General features: G+C 48.1%; 1 protein-coding gene across 1 annotated transcript in view; it reads right to left on the reverse strand.

Annotated features, from left to right (window-relative positions):
• MPP4 (MAGUK p55 scaffold protein 4) overlaps positions 1 to 14,678 on the reverse strand; it is a 151,428-nt gene that overhangs the window by 111,528 nt on the left and 25,222 nt on the right. Inside the window, exon 2 of the mRNA XM_083154085.1 lies at positions 9,191 to 9,305. Within this exon, the coding sequence (XP_083010211.1) occupies positions 9,191 to 9,272 (82 nt within the window). The 5' untranslated portion in view covers positions 9,273 to 9,305. The remainder of the gene's footprint in view (positions 1 to 9,190; positions 9,306 to 14,678) is intronic.

Below are 14,678 nucleotides of genomic sequence, written 5' to 3' on the forward strand. Positions count from 1 at the left end.
GCGCCCCCCCTCCCTTGATTCACGCCCCCCCTCATGCAATTCACAGCACCCCCCCACACCTCCCCTCCTGCAATTCGCAGCCCCCCACGACCCCCCTCCTGCGATTCATGACCCCCCCCGCGATTCATGGACCCCAGCACCCCCCCCTCCCTTGACTCACGGACCTCCACAACCACCCCTCCCGCAATTCACTAACACCGACAACCCCCCTCCCGCAATTTGCGGACCCCCCTTCCCACGATTCAAGCCCCCCGCGCCCCCTCCCGCTAATCGCGGATTCACGGATTTGCAGACCCCCCTGACCCCCTTCCGGCAATTCCACCCCCCAGCGGACCACCGCGACCCTGCTCCCGCATTTCACGTACCCCCGTGACAATGGGGGATCCTGTACCGCCACAAGCAGGTGCCGCCCCTAGGTGGGAAATCTGGCCCTGGCTGCCGCACTGCAGGTTTCCCCACTGCCCTCTGCACCAGCGCCACAACTTTTATCAATGTCTTGCCCACATACCACTATTATACAGCCTCCTGCTCTCATGCACGCTCACTCCCTCCCAGTGGGAGGAGACGCTCACCCACTGCCGGGAGCTGCATACTGTCCCCCACCCTCCTCCAGTTCTAGGGATGCCCATCGACCATCAATGATTTCAAATAATCGATGGTTTATGGCCGATGTTGAATACTTTTGCCATCAATGTGGGAGGACCAGATGGTTTCCCTACAACGATGGCAAAGGAGAACCGATTAAGTTTCAAATTTTTTTAGGCCACCAAGTTCTGATTGACCCACGGTCTATTCAGTCAGATATAATGGATGACCATCGATAGCTACAACAATCGATGGTTATCCAAGTAATATGTTACTACTATCGATGGCAGGGTGCAAAATCGCCATCAATGCCAACCATCAATGGTGTCTGCACCAATGCCTATCCCTACTCAGCAACAGCCAAAAACCTTTATTACCCCTCATGCCCACACACCTCTATAACTGCCCTGCCTCCTGTTCTCCTGCCCCGTATCTTCCGCCAGTGGGGACCTGCTCACCCTGTGTTGCCCACATTCCCCTATCATGCTTTACCGCCCAGCCTCCTGCTCTCATGCACCCTAACTCCCACCCAGTCAGAGGAGACACTGACTCAGGGCCTCCGTCCTGTACTCCTGTGCTGCCACGCTGGACCCTCACCCACTGGCAGAAGCTGCACAGTGTCCCCCACCCTCCTCTTTAGTCCCCCGTATGCCCACACACCCCTAACACTACCCAGCTTCCTGCTCTTCTGAACCGTAACTTCCACCACTGGGGAGTCGCTGATGCTGTGTTGCCCACATACCCCTATCATGCCTCATAGCCCAGCCTCCTGCTCTCATGCACCCTAACTCCCACCCAGTAGGAGGAGACACTGACTCAGGGGCACCGTCCTGTACTCCTGTGCTGCCACGCTGGACTCTCACCCACTGGCAGAAGCTGTACAGTGTCCCATACCCTCCTCTTTAGTCCCCCTTATGCCCACACACCCCTATCACTACCCAGCTTCCTACTCTCCTGAACCATAACTTCCACCACTGGGGAGTCGCTGACGCTGTGTTGCCCACATACCCCTATCATGCCTCATAGCCCAGCCTCCTGCTCTCATGCACCCTAACTCCCACCCAGTAGGAGGAGACACTGACTCAGGGCCACCGTCCTGTACTGCCACGCTGGACCCTCACCCACTGGCAGAAGCTGCACGGTGTCCCCCACCCTCCTCTTTAGTCCCCCTTATGCCCACACACCCCTATCACTACCCAGCTTCCTGCTCTCCTGAACCGTAACTTCCACCACTGGGGAGTCGCTGATGCTGTGTTGCCCACATACCCCTATCATGCCTCATAGCCCAGCCTCCTGCTCTCATGAACCCTAACTCCCACCCAGTAGGAGGAGATGCTGACTCAGGGCCACCGTCCTGTACTCCTGTGCTGCCACGCTGGATTCTCACCCACTGGCAGAAGCTGCACAGTGTCCCCCACCCTCTTTAGTCCCCCGTATGCCCACACACCCCTATCCCTACCCAGCTTCATGCTCTCCTGAACCGTAACTTCCACCACTGGGGAGTCGCTGATGCTGTGTTGCCCACATACCCCTATCATGCCTCATAGCCCAGCCACCTGCTCTCATGCACCCTAACTCCCACCCAGTAGGAGGAGACACTGACTCAGGAGCACCATCCTGTACTCCTGTGCTGCCACGCTGGACCCTCACCCACTGGCTGAAGCTGCACAGTGTCCCCCACCCTCCTCTTTAGTCCCCCGTATGCCCACACACCCCTATCACTACCCAGCTTCTTGCTCTCCTTAACCGTAACTTCCACCACTGGGGAGTCGCTGATGCTGTGTTGCCCACATACCCCTATCATGCCTCATAGCCCAGCCTCCTGCTCTCATGCACCCTAACTCCCACCCAGTAGGAGGAGACACTGACTCAGGGCCACCGTCCTGTACTCCTGTTCTGCCACGCTGGACCCTCACCCACTGGCTGAAGCTGCAATACAGGGCATCTTTCATACAATTCTAACCATATTTCTTACAATACAAACGTTCACAAATTAAGGGGTGCAGCCCCTAACGCTGGTGTGAAGAGCGCCCGTAGGGCACGATGAATCACCTAGTACACATATATTAGATTAATGGGGAGATGGACTCTTAAGACAGAGAAGGAAGAACAAGACCCCCCTCCAGGACGGAGGATTGGTCTGCCCCAGTTTCTTGTACTTTGGACATTTGTCCGTGTTAAATAAAGTTGTGGGACAGGAAGGAGGACAAGGGGGTTACGTGTGCAGGGGAAGGTGCGGAGAGGAGTGATGCAGAGGAAAGATGGGAGCTGTGAGGCGAGGAGAAGTGAGAAGTGTGCGGCACCTGGGGAAGGAGAGAGGACGGGCAGTGGTGCAGACGGTGACAGGAAGGGCCGGGACTACAGCGGCGGGAGCGTGGCAGAGAGAGAGAGAGTGGCAGAAGTGAAGGAGAGCCTGTGCCTGCAACAGAGACGGCAGTGACGAGTAGAGCCGTGGCGGTGGTGGGAGCAGCAGCTCGGCGTTCCATGAGTGACAGGGACCGGGCAGGCAGAGGCTGACGGCGCGTGACCCTGCACCCAGCGGCTCCGGCAGAAGGAAAAGGAGAACAGAGGAGAGAAGGCTGCCGTGACCAGGGCAGCTAGTAACGGCCAACAAGCAAGTCCTGCCTGCTGGTGAGTCTTCAGCAACCCCCCTCCTATACCTGCGCTACCCAGAGGAGCCCAGCACAGTTAACCTGGGTGGGCAGTCTACAATGTGAAAAATCTTGCCCAGTGCCAGCCCAGCAATGGCTTTTATTTAAAAAAAAAAAGCTGTAATCTTTCCCAGTGCCCAGCAATGGCTTTTATTTTAAAAAAAGCTGTAATCTTTCTCAGTGCCCTACAGGCCCTGTAGGGTACTGGGCAGGACACTGAGAAAGATTACAGCGTTTTTTTTTTTATATAAAAGCCATTGCTGGGCACTGGGAAATATTACAGCCTTTTTTTTTTTTTTTTTTATAAAAGCCATTGCTGGGCTGGCCTGGCACTAATCAAGTCTAGATAACCAGACTTGATCTCCGACCTTAAAACCAGGAGTAGCAAGTCTTTCGATCGGGTGTGGTATGGGACTCAGACAGTCATTATCCCGACGTCGGGATCCCGACTGCCCGGAGTCAGACAGCATGGCGAGCGCAAAAAAGACCCTTGCGGGCTCGCTGCGCTCGCCACGCTGCGGGCACGGTGGCTCGCTACGCGAGCTACCTATTCTATTCTCCCTCTATGGGGGTCGTGGACCCCCATGAGGGAAAATAGCGGGTGTCCGTCGGGCACCCGGCTGTCGGCATTTTGACAGTTGGGATCCCGACGTCCGGTAAATGACTGTCGGGATCCCGACGTCGGGTAAATGACTGTCGGGATCCCGACTGTCGGGAACCCGTCCGGCACCCTTTCGATCTGCAGATCTTTTGTACCGCACTGAAGCTTTGAGAAGAGATTCATGCACATTTGACCAGATTTTAGTAAACCGATGAAGAGAGGATGTTCAACACAGCAGGCACTTCAACAGGAGGTAGATTAGTGAACTCTGGAGAACGAGGATGTTTCCCATATACAGTGAAGAACGGAGTGGTACCTGAAGAAGAATGATAAGAGTTGTTATGGATGTACTCTGCCCAAGGAAGCAGTTCCAGCCAGTCGTTCTGTGAAGAAGATACAAAAAGACGGATGAGGGCTTCCAGATCTTGATTTATCCGTTCAGTTTGCCCATTGGTCTGAGGGTGGTATGCAGTGGAAAACTTTGAGTTTAATCTGGACTGCGGTACATAGGGATCTCCAGAACCTAGCAACAAACTGCACCCCTAGGTCCTAGATGATCTCTTTTGGAAGTCCATGTAATTTAAAGATTGTTTTAATGAAAAGTTGCTCTAGAAGTGGCGCAGAAGGAAGGGATTTTAATGGAAAGAAATGAGCCATTTTGGAAAATCTGTCCACAACAACCCAGATGACTGAATGTCCCTTAGAAGGAGGTAATTTGGAGATGAAGTCCATGGCTCTGCGGGCACTGGCAGTGGACGGAGTGTCCCTGAAGGAGAAGAACAAGGTGTCTTGTTGGGCACATCTTACACATGAGGTGACGAAGTTGGTTACATCAGCTCGGATTGAAGGCCACCAATAGGAACGACAAAGAAACAACAGAGTCTTTTGAATACTGGAGTGACCAATGAAATGAGATGAATGGGCCCATGCCAATATTTTCTTCTGGAGGTTCTGTTGTACAAACATCTTACCAGGAGGTGGAACAGGATGAGTTGATACTTGAGCAAAGATAAAAGGATTGAGAATGGTCTGTGGAGCAATTGGTTGTACTTCGATGAATTCAAAAGAGCGAGACAATGCATCTTCTTTTCCATTTAAGGTTCCTGGACGAAATTTAATCTGGAAGTCAAAACGTTCACAGAACATCACCCATTGTGCTTGTCGAGATGTAAGGCATTGGACATTTCGTAGGAAAGAAAGATTCTTATGATCAGAGTGTACAATAATTTTATGACGAGCACCTTCCAGTAAATATCGCCACTCCTCAAAGGCCAATTTGACTACTAACAATTCTTGTTCACCGATAGGATAATTATTTTCTGCTGGTAGCAATTTTTTTGAAAAATATGTGCAAGGATAGAGTTCTTGATTTTCATCACTCTGAGAAAGAATAGCCCCTACCCCTTCAGAAGAGGCATCCACTTCCAGCTTGAAGGGTTTGGTGACATCGGGCTGCAAAAGAATGGGAGCAGAAATTAGGGCTTGCTTGAGAAGTTGAAAGGCTTGGAGTGCCTCAGGTGGCCAATGGGCTGGATCTGCTCCTTTTTGGGTAAGAGCTGTGAGTGGTGCTGCAATGGTAGAAAAGTCTCTGATGAATCGTCTATAATAGTTGGAGAAGCCTAAAAATGCTGGATTCCTTTGAGAGTGCTGGAAGCTGTCCAATCAACAACAGCTTTTACCCTTTCAGGATCCATTTCCAAGCGGGTACTGGACAGGATATGTCCCAGGAAAGGGATGGAGGAGACTTTAAAAATACATTTTTCCAATTTGCAAAAGAGCTGATTTTGTCGAAGGCGATGTAATACCTCTCTCACCATTCTTCTATGCTGGAGTAGGGTGGATGAAAAGATGAGGATGTCATCCAAGTAAACCACCACAGAGGAATACAGCATGTCTCGGAAGATGTCATTGACGAACTGCTGAAATACGGCAGGGGCATTACAAAGGCCAAAGGGCATTACCAAGTATTCATAATGTCCATCACGAGTGTTAAAAGTGGTTTTCCACTCGTCTCTTTGTCGTATGCGTATCAAATTATAAGCACCACGGAGATCAAATTTAGTGAATACGGTAGCACCCTTAACTTTGTCGAACAACTCCGTGATGAGTGGAAGAGGGTATCGATTTTTAATTGTAATGTAATTTAAGCCACGATAGTCTATGCAGGGTCTCAAGGACCCATCTTTCTTTTTGACAAAAAAGAAACCCGCTCCTGCTGGCGAGGTGGAAGGGCTAATGAACCACCCTTTTTCAAGATTCTCCTTGATATAAGCTGACCTGGCTTTTGTCTCTGGGAGAGGCAGAGGGTAGACACGACCCCTTGGAGGAGTTTTCCCGGGAATTAACTCGATGGGGCAGTCCCACTGTCGATGAGGGGGAAGAGTATCGGCTCCACCTTTGCTGAAGACATCAGAGAATTGCTGATACTGTGGAGGTAACAATGACAAAGAAGATGATGATGAAGTAGATGATGACAAAGAAGAAGATGAAGGTGATGGCGAAGGTGTTGAAGAAAGAACTTGCGGTAAAGGAATTGCTTGAGGGAGGCAGGAGGAGCAATGTGAACCCCATGCCTTAATTTTCATAGTAGACCAGTCAATATGAGGGTTATGTTAAGCCAGCCAGGGCATTCCTAGAACAATATAATGGGAGGTTTTGGAGATAACAAGAAGTTCCAAGAATTCACGATGAGCTGGTTCTATCTGGAGTTCCAATGGATGTGTTAAAAAAGAAATGTGACCATGAAGAATTCGACTGCCGTCTACTGCGGTGAGATAGACTGGTTGGTCCAGAGTTTGTACAGGAATGGAGAATTGGGTAGTAAGTAGGGATGCCAATCCCGGGGCATTTTTTCAATCCCAGGATTTGGGATTGAAAAATGCTCAATCCTGGTATTCCCAGAATTCCGGGATTGGCCTCCCTAAAAAAAAGTCCCGCCCCCCAAAAAACTGCCCGCCCCACACATTTACTTACGTGGGCGGTGCAGACGGGAGCAGGCAGGCGGTGCAGCTGGGAGGGGATGGACGGTCCCTGGGGCAGGGTGGTGTGACCATAAACTGTAGAGCAGGCCGGGCGATGCAGTCGGGAGGGAGCGGCACCGGGTCTGGGAATCCCCGGCAGTTAGGCCCTAAGCTGTACAGTGGCAGTATGGGGGTTTGGCCAGTGGGCTGAGCAGCGTGACCTTTGACCTGGTCACGTTGTGCAGAGCCACACAGATGGGACAGGCACAGCCAGGCAGCATCTGAGTGAGTGCTCAGACGCTGTCCGGCATTAGACTGCGCATGCACTGTCTAATCCGAAAATCCCGGGATTGGAAACTCCAATCCCGGGATTCAAATCCTAGTAGTAAGTCTGGAAGAGATGAAATTCCCTGCTGCTCCAGAATCTAGCAGGGCTTTCAGCCTGATTGTTCTTTGTGACATAATAAGGTTAACAAAGATAGTAGAATCAATTGAAGTGGAGGATGGCAATAATACTCCTAGTTGGTACTCCTCCTTGGCTCTAGGAGCGATCGTTCTCCTGGACAACGGGTGCAGGCAGTGACTAGATGGGAACCACAGTACATACATAGATTTTCCTTCTTTCTACGAGCCTTTTCTTCTACAGATAAGCGAGATTGGTTGATTTGCATAGGTTCATCAGCAGGTGATGACACAGAAGGCGTAGATCTGGAAGAAGACGCAGGACCAGAAAAGGATCGGAGACGTGAATGATCAAAACGATTTCTTTCCAACTGTCATTCTTGTAAGCAAAGATCTATTTTGGTACAAAGTGAAATTAATTCAGCCAAAGTATCGGGTCTGTCGCAGGTAGTAAGTTCATTTTTTAAACGGCCAGACAAGCCGTTCCAGAAAAAAGACGACAGAGCCTCCTCATTCCATGATAATTCAGAAGTGATGGTTTGAAATTTAACAACATATTGTCCTACAGGTCGACTGCCCTGGTGGATTCGTTGAATTTCTGTAGCAGCAGAAGATACTCTGCCCGGCTCGTCGAATATCCTTCTGAAGGTGGAAATGAAGGCAGGATAATTGGAAAGTAATGGATCAGATCTTGGGTTATGATGGTGTTGTGTGGTTCTCAGGAAGAAAGGCGGGACCAGCAGGAGTTGGGTTAAAACAAGCAGGTTTAATAAATGAACTTATACAAAGAATAATATGAATGGCGTCAATACTTCTTGAATAAATCAATAATAATAGCAAAGAGTCTCTGGTATATGGTAATAAACACAATAACAATCTTTTGCATTGAAAGAAGCAAACAAGATGGCAGTCTTTGTAAAAGAAGGTAATCAGGACACCAGTCCTTGGTATAAACAATGATACAGACACTTTAGTTAAATGATGAAGATTACCTGAAGATTGGGTACTTGGAAGATTGATGACTGAAAGAAGTGAAGATTGGATGATTGATGGTTGGATGATTGGATGATTTAAGATTGGATGTTTGAGGGTTGGATGATTGGAGATTAGATGTTTGCAGATTACCCAACAGGGTATGAGGATGAGCCGAGGAATTCCCAGAAGGAAAGGCAACTGAAGTGTACAGTATGGCTCACCAGAGACAGCAACCATGGAATCAGAGGCCAGCTGGAGAGTGCAGTGCATAGGCACTAGGACGGCCAGGAACTTCCCCTTGCTTGCAGGCTGAGGAAACAAGTTGTACTGACACAGATCAACCTAGGCAGCTCCCCTTTATACCAAGGGAAGGACTGCCATAGGACAACTGGTCAGAATGGGAGGAGAAGCCCTGACCTGGCCAATGTTTATGCCCTCAACCAAGATGGCGGCACCACACTCGGCGCCAGCCTCCTGACAGCCAGACTGCCGCGCCTCCATTTGAATCCCTGCACGCCGCTCACAGCTGCACAACACCATCACTGACCATCCGACCAGGACCCCAGGGGACACACGCCAGCCGTCGGTGGGCACGGACCGATGAGTACTGTACTTGACATGCTAAGCCGCGGCAGCGCATGATGCACCACACTGTAATGCCCCTTGCACACAGAATATAGGCACGCTGCATATTATTTCAGCAGAAGCTGCTTGTGCATCCTATGCGCACCACTTTGTGAATAAGAAGTATTGTAATGAAAAAAGTTGCATGCAAAGACGCTGTGCATTACTAGGTCACATCCTGGAGTGACTAGTAGAAGGGCTGTGTAACGCACAGGGAGGCTAGATGTATGTGCACACATCTGGAGATTTGATCATTGAAGTGGTTGTGCAAAACAAATATCAGACTAAGCCAATGTAATTGTCTCATTCATGTTAGTGATATTCCACATCGTCCTTGTGTTCTCTGACCATGAGTGGAACATTAAAGTTTTAGCCACAATCTGTGTTCTTACCATTTTCTTGCAGGCACCCGGGATTCATTTCCATGCTCTCCCTCATTCTTGTAACTTCAGCAGCCTTCTGTGGATGAACCATCCAAACAACCCAATGAGAACTGTGTGCAGGGAACTGGAAGGCAAAAGAGAATAAATTATAGAGTATAAAGGTTTATTATCCCTGATGACTGCAGCCTAAATGCAAGCCACGGCTTCCCTCTCACGGGACACTGCTGCCCTCTCCCTGGTCACTGACGCCCTCTCACGGGACTCTGATGCCCTATCAAGGGACACTGACTCCCTCTCCCTAGTATCAATACCGATATAAATATTACCAGAAGGACAATAAGTGAAGTGCGCAGTTTACGTACTCTTTCCGTAACCTGCTTACCCTTTAAACCTAGCTACGTGCGAACAAAGCGTAGCGGACCTTTTCCGTGTATTGTACACGCTGGATCGACACCAGTAATTGAGTATCTCTTCGCAGTACTTAGTACCTAAACTGCGAATACCTTTTAAGGACAATGTCCGTAATAAACCTTTTATCGCTAGAATAATAGTCGAGACAAGGATATAACTCAAAGTGAGGAGATAGATTCTCCTAATAGTGTATTTTAGTCCCTAGCGGACATCAGGGGGTTACAGAAAGAAAGAACACAGTATAACATGTGATATAGATGAATTAACAATACTAAGTACACTTTAAACTAACAGGGGAACAGAAACAGATACAGAATATAATCAGCCATACTACACACACAGGAATACAAATGTTACCGTCATGGAATAGCGCAGCGCAGTCCGGTCGGAGCTCGCTATGTTCAAACTGAACTTAGCCCGGTCAGGATGTAGGGAGAGATGCAGTGCCAAAGTGACCGAGCCAGCTCAGGGATAGCTATCTTTATAGTGTCCAAACAAAGGGGGGTCAAAGGCCGTTTCCATTGGTCAAGGGTTCAAATGTCAAGTCCTCAGGGATTGGAGCAAAGTACTGCACCCAATAAGGATTGGTGCAGGGCGAGTGTGCTTCAGTGTCCTTTGTTTGTTGGCATCGTCGTCGGGGTCGTAAAAAGCAATAAGAACCGGTTATAACTTGATTCCTTTGTCCTACACAGTTCTAGCAGAAATAGTACATGGAATATGGATTTTTGTCCATAATTATCGGACCTTATGATTTGCGAAGTTTTCGCTACAACCGGAGTGCTGCGCATGAGAAATGGAACATAACAATACTAAAAATTATACAGAAATAATTGTGTGTGGTTGATTAAACTATGTGTAGTGCACTAAACCTTTAATGAACTATATTTTATTTGGTGTAAATGTGATATTATGAATTTATGTGTATTAGTATGGCTGCGCTTATAGTCCACTTCGTTACACAGACTCGGGTATTATACTTTATTTGCACAACTCTGCGAACCAAAATGTGTGCAACTCGACTTTAACAGTCCACCCTTTGACACTAAATAAAAACTGTCACAGTACAAAACTATTCCTAAAAACACAACAGAAATTCATAATCCTAACAAAGCAATTTGGGATCTTCAAATTTTACATAGAAGGGGAGTAAACCATCTGCGCTAGGCCAATCCAGGATTATGGATAAACGAGGGGCCACATTTATCAAACAATCTACTCAGGGTGACGAAGGATAATATACAGATTTGGGATAAAAATAAAAACAGGGGCGGTTACAATATATACATTTTACAGATATGGCATCCTTCGGTAGGCATTGGTGGTGATTCTAGGGTCACACACACACCAGACCCTTGACTTCTTGGTTGTCTCTCGTTCTGGTATGCTTTGAGTATGTTGGTATTATCACTATCAAACCTCCTTACCAACTTCCGGTCCTGGGTAATGTATCAAGCTTAGAGATTCTATCTTGACCTAAACTGGGTCGGGTAACACACTCTCAGAACTCTGTATCATCTGCCCAATACCTGGCAGCAGGGTGAAAACAATATCCTTGATTTTGGGGACAAGAACGGATAGTGGGGGGGGGACAAAAATAGGACCCATAATAATAAAGAGAAGAAAACGAAAAGTTGTAATTGGTCCTTCCAACCTGTTACCAGTGGGGTTTGTCACAGTCGTTTTTGTAGCTTGTACAGGTTGCTTGACCTTAGCTGCTCTCCAATCCTCCCGAAACGATGCCTCTAGCGATTTCTTTCTTTCGCTTTAAATGTAAAGAACTTCTGGGTTTCTGGTCTTTTGGCAGTAGGACGAACGTACCCGAATCTCTCTCTCTGCAACTTTGTTATTGAGGTAGTGCTGGTCAACAAGTCTTGGGGTGGTTCTTTTCAAAGGTCTATCAAGCAACCTGTATATGGCAAATCATGGGAAACAACAAAATCTCCTGGTTCATGGTTATGACAGTTCACAACAGGTGTCAACAAAGTCCTTTTGGCTGCATTTTTCCAGGAGTGGATACATCATTGGTGTTATATTTGAAACAAGGGTCAGTTCGTGGTTGAGTCTAGGCTCTTCTTGTGGGGTTATCATAACGTGTGGCTGCCAGCCAAGCAATGTTTCGATGGGGACAAATGAGGTGGAGTTCTGAGAGTGATTCTACTACTATGCAGCACAATGGGCAGTGCCCCTGGCCATAGCAATTCTCTTTCAGCTAAAACTTTACCCAGTTTGTTCTTGATAGTACCCTTCACCTTCTCCACCTTTGCGGTTATTTGGGGTCAGCAGAGAGTGTGGGGTGTACCATCAGTCTCTAGGAGTTTACACATGGCTTCTGGGCTACCATATCTATACACACAAACATCAACACAAAGGAATTTCTAAACACTTCTAGAGTGGACTGTACAAAGTGAATTTGTATTACCTGCAGAGGACCCTGCTGGAGGAGGGATGTGGAGATGGCTCTGTGGGAACAGCCATTCCAGTCTCTTTCCCCAGACAAGTAAGACATGACCTTGTCGTCTTACCTGTCTGTGGACACACCAGTAAGTTTGGACCAATTTCCACATACCTTCCCTGCCAAGGCAAGTCAGGCCATGGGCTATCTCTGCCCTGACAGTTTGGCATGTTCTCTTTCCTTGTCCATCTTTCTATTCCTGTCCACATCCCTTCGGCTTCCAGACTGCTTTCTCCTGCAGGGGACACAAATCTTGCATTTTTATGTGAATACACTGACATTTACAGGGGAGCAAAAACATTATCTGCAGAGCGAGTGGCTCACCCAGCCGCCTCGCCAGCATGGCCATTACCAAGTGACACTGAATCCTTATCGAGGGTGTGGGCTTTACACTTGATAACAGCCACTCTGTCTGGCAGCTGTGCGGCTGTCAGGAATCTTTTGAACTTACAACGCTTGCGCCACTGGAGTGCCAGCTACTGTCACAAAATTTCTGAGGCACCATTACTCCAACAAACGTACTTAGAGTCGGTATAAATATTGACTGCTTTTCCCTCAGCCCGCAGCACTACTAATCAGGCTACTGTTGCTGAGTGAGATGGTCCAAGGGGTCCAGCCTCTACTATACCTTCTCCATCTATCACGGTATAGCCAGTGCACAATTTTCCCATCTCTGTGTCTCTGTGGCAGCTGCCATCAGTGAAAAGAAAGAGAAAAAAAAATGAATTACCTCTTCCAATGGGTTGTTACCACCCTTTGGGGACATGCTGCAAAGGTCTGATTCAAACATGTCATGCAATCATGTTTGTTTAGGCTCTCACTAACTTCCACCATTCCAGCAACCTCAGCATCAACCCCCACCCTTTGTGCCTTGGAGGGCACACCTGGTAAGAGTGTTGCTGGGTTTACAATATTACCCATGTTACTGGTAACATTTATAAAATTCATCAATGCAAGTTCCCATTTAGTGAACTTGGCTGATGAATATTTTTCTAACTATATGAGGAGCATAACTAGTTAAAATACACCCCAACACCACATCCTCAGTCTTGTTTCCCGGTAGTGCTATGGTACCTACACTGTGTAAACAAGTAGGAAGTGCTTGAGTAACTGGGTTTAATTGTACACTGCAGTACGACATTGGTCAGGCTGGCATCACCAGGTTTCTTAAGTCACTATATCTGTCGCACACTCAGCAGATGCCTTGTATTCCAAATCACATGGTCTCCTGTGTCAGTCATACCCAGTGCAGGGGCTGTAATCGGGCCTGTTTTCGACCCCACCACCCCCAGCCATAGTGGTAGATTCCTTTTTACTATTATCCACATGTGTCTGTAAGGACATGGGTTTTGTGATTGCACCTATTCATATGTATTTCTCTGCTGGGTGTGCGACAGAGTTTTGAACTCTTATTCTATCATTAGTGGGGTTAAGATTACTACAGTGTCCCAAATTCTCCCCCTCCCCCCCCCCCTCAGACACAACTGCAATCTGTCCTGCGATACCTTATGTCCTGCCTCAGGGGAATACACCAGAAGTTGTCTATCGCCATCTACTGGTGTTATGAGTCAGGACATAACAATAAATCATTGACCCATTGTATCGGTATCAAGCCGTTTGTGGGCTGTAAGGACAGCATGCAATCCTGCAAGACCTGGGGGAGAGGCTTCGTGGCTCTTAAAGTTTCTGGAACAGAAGAGGAGGGGAAAAGGAAGGATTACAAAGGGAGAAAATTAATGACAGCAATGTGTGCATTTATTGCAACAGAAATTTCTCTTTTTGTTTGGATGACAACGGGATTTGGCACTACGGGGGAATTGGCTCTCAACTATTTGGTTCTTACCCTGTTCTAATCTGTAAGCCCTCCCTCCTTTCTCTTACCCAGTGGGGGTGTGACTATGGGCCGTGTCTAGGGGTATTAACTAAAAGGTTCTCTTTTGGGAACCTTGTTATATCACTGGGTACTTTTCCAGCTTGACCTCAGGTTTCAAATGGTGATTGTTGTATTTTGGGGCACTATGCTGTCTGTTTTAAAAAAAAGATTTCTATTGAAGCTATCGTTGCCATTAATCCTGTGTCCTGCCCATCTTTAGTTCATAGGGAACTCGGTATTCATGCTGTAGTTTTTAGCTACCTTAGATGGGTTCAAATCTTTAACAGTACAGTGCAGCATTACTCATGGAGGCATATCTAACAATTTTGCATCTTGTTCGTGCATACTGGTCCTGTTGTCTCTAAGTTATGAATCTTCCGGAGCCCAGAAGCAGACATAACTTATTTTCCCAGGCAGTTCTGTAATCAGAAGGTGAATCACAGCCGCTGTAGTCAATAAGACAGAATATTTGGTATGCAAGGGCCTGATTATGATCTGTATTGGTTTTACCAATGGGTAATGCTCAGGGGCGGATTGGACCACCGGGAAACCGGGCCATTTCCCGGTGGGCCGGCCCCTAATAGTCACTAAAAGGCCGCTCACCCCATTGGCGGGGCCGCAGACCGCCATCTCTGCGGTTAACGGGCGGCCGTGGCCGCAGCACTGTGCCCCAAACAAATATGGCTGCGGGCAGCCTCGGCTATTACAGAAATAAAAATGGCCGCGGGAGTGCTGGTGCGCATGTGCGACCGCACGCAGCT

Source organism: Crinia signifera, chromosome 7, assembly GCF_055691185.1.
Source record: "Crinia signifera chromosome 7, ASM5569118v1, whole genome shotgun sequence".
NCBI lineage: Eukaryota > Metazoa > Chordata > Amphibia > Anura > Myobatrachidae > Crinia > Crinia signifera.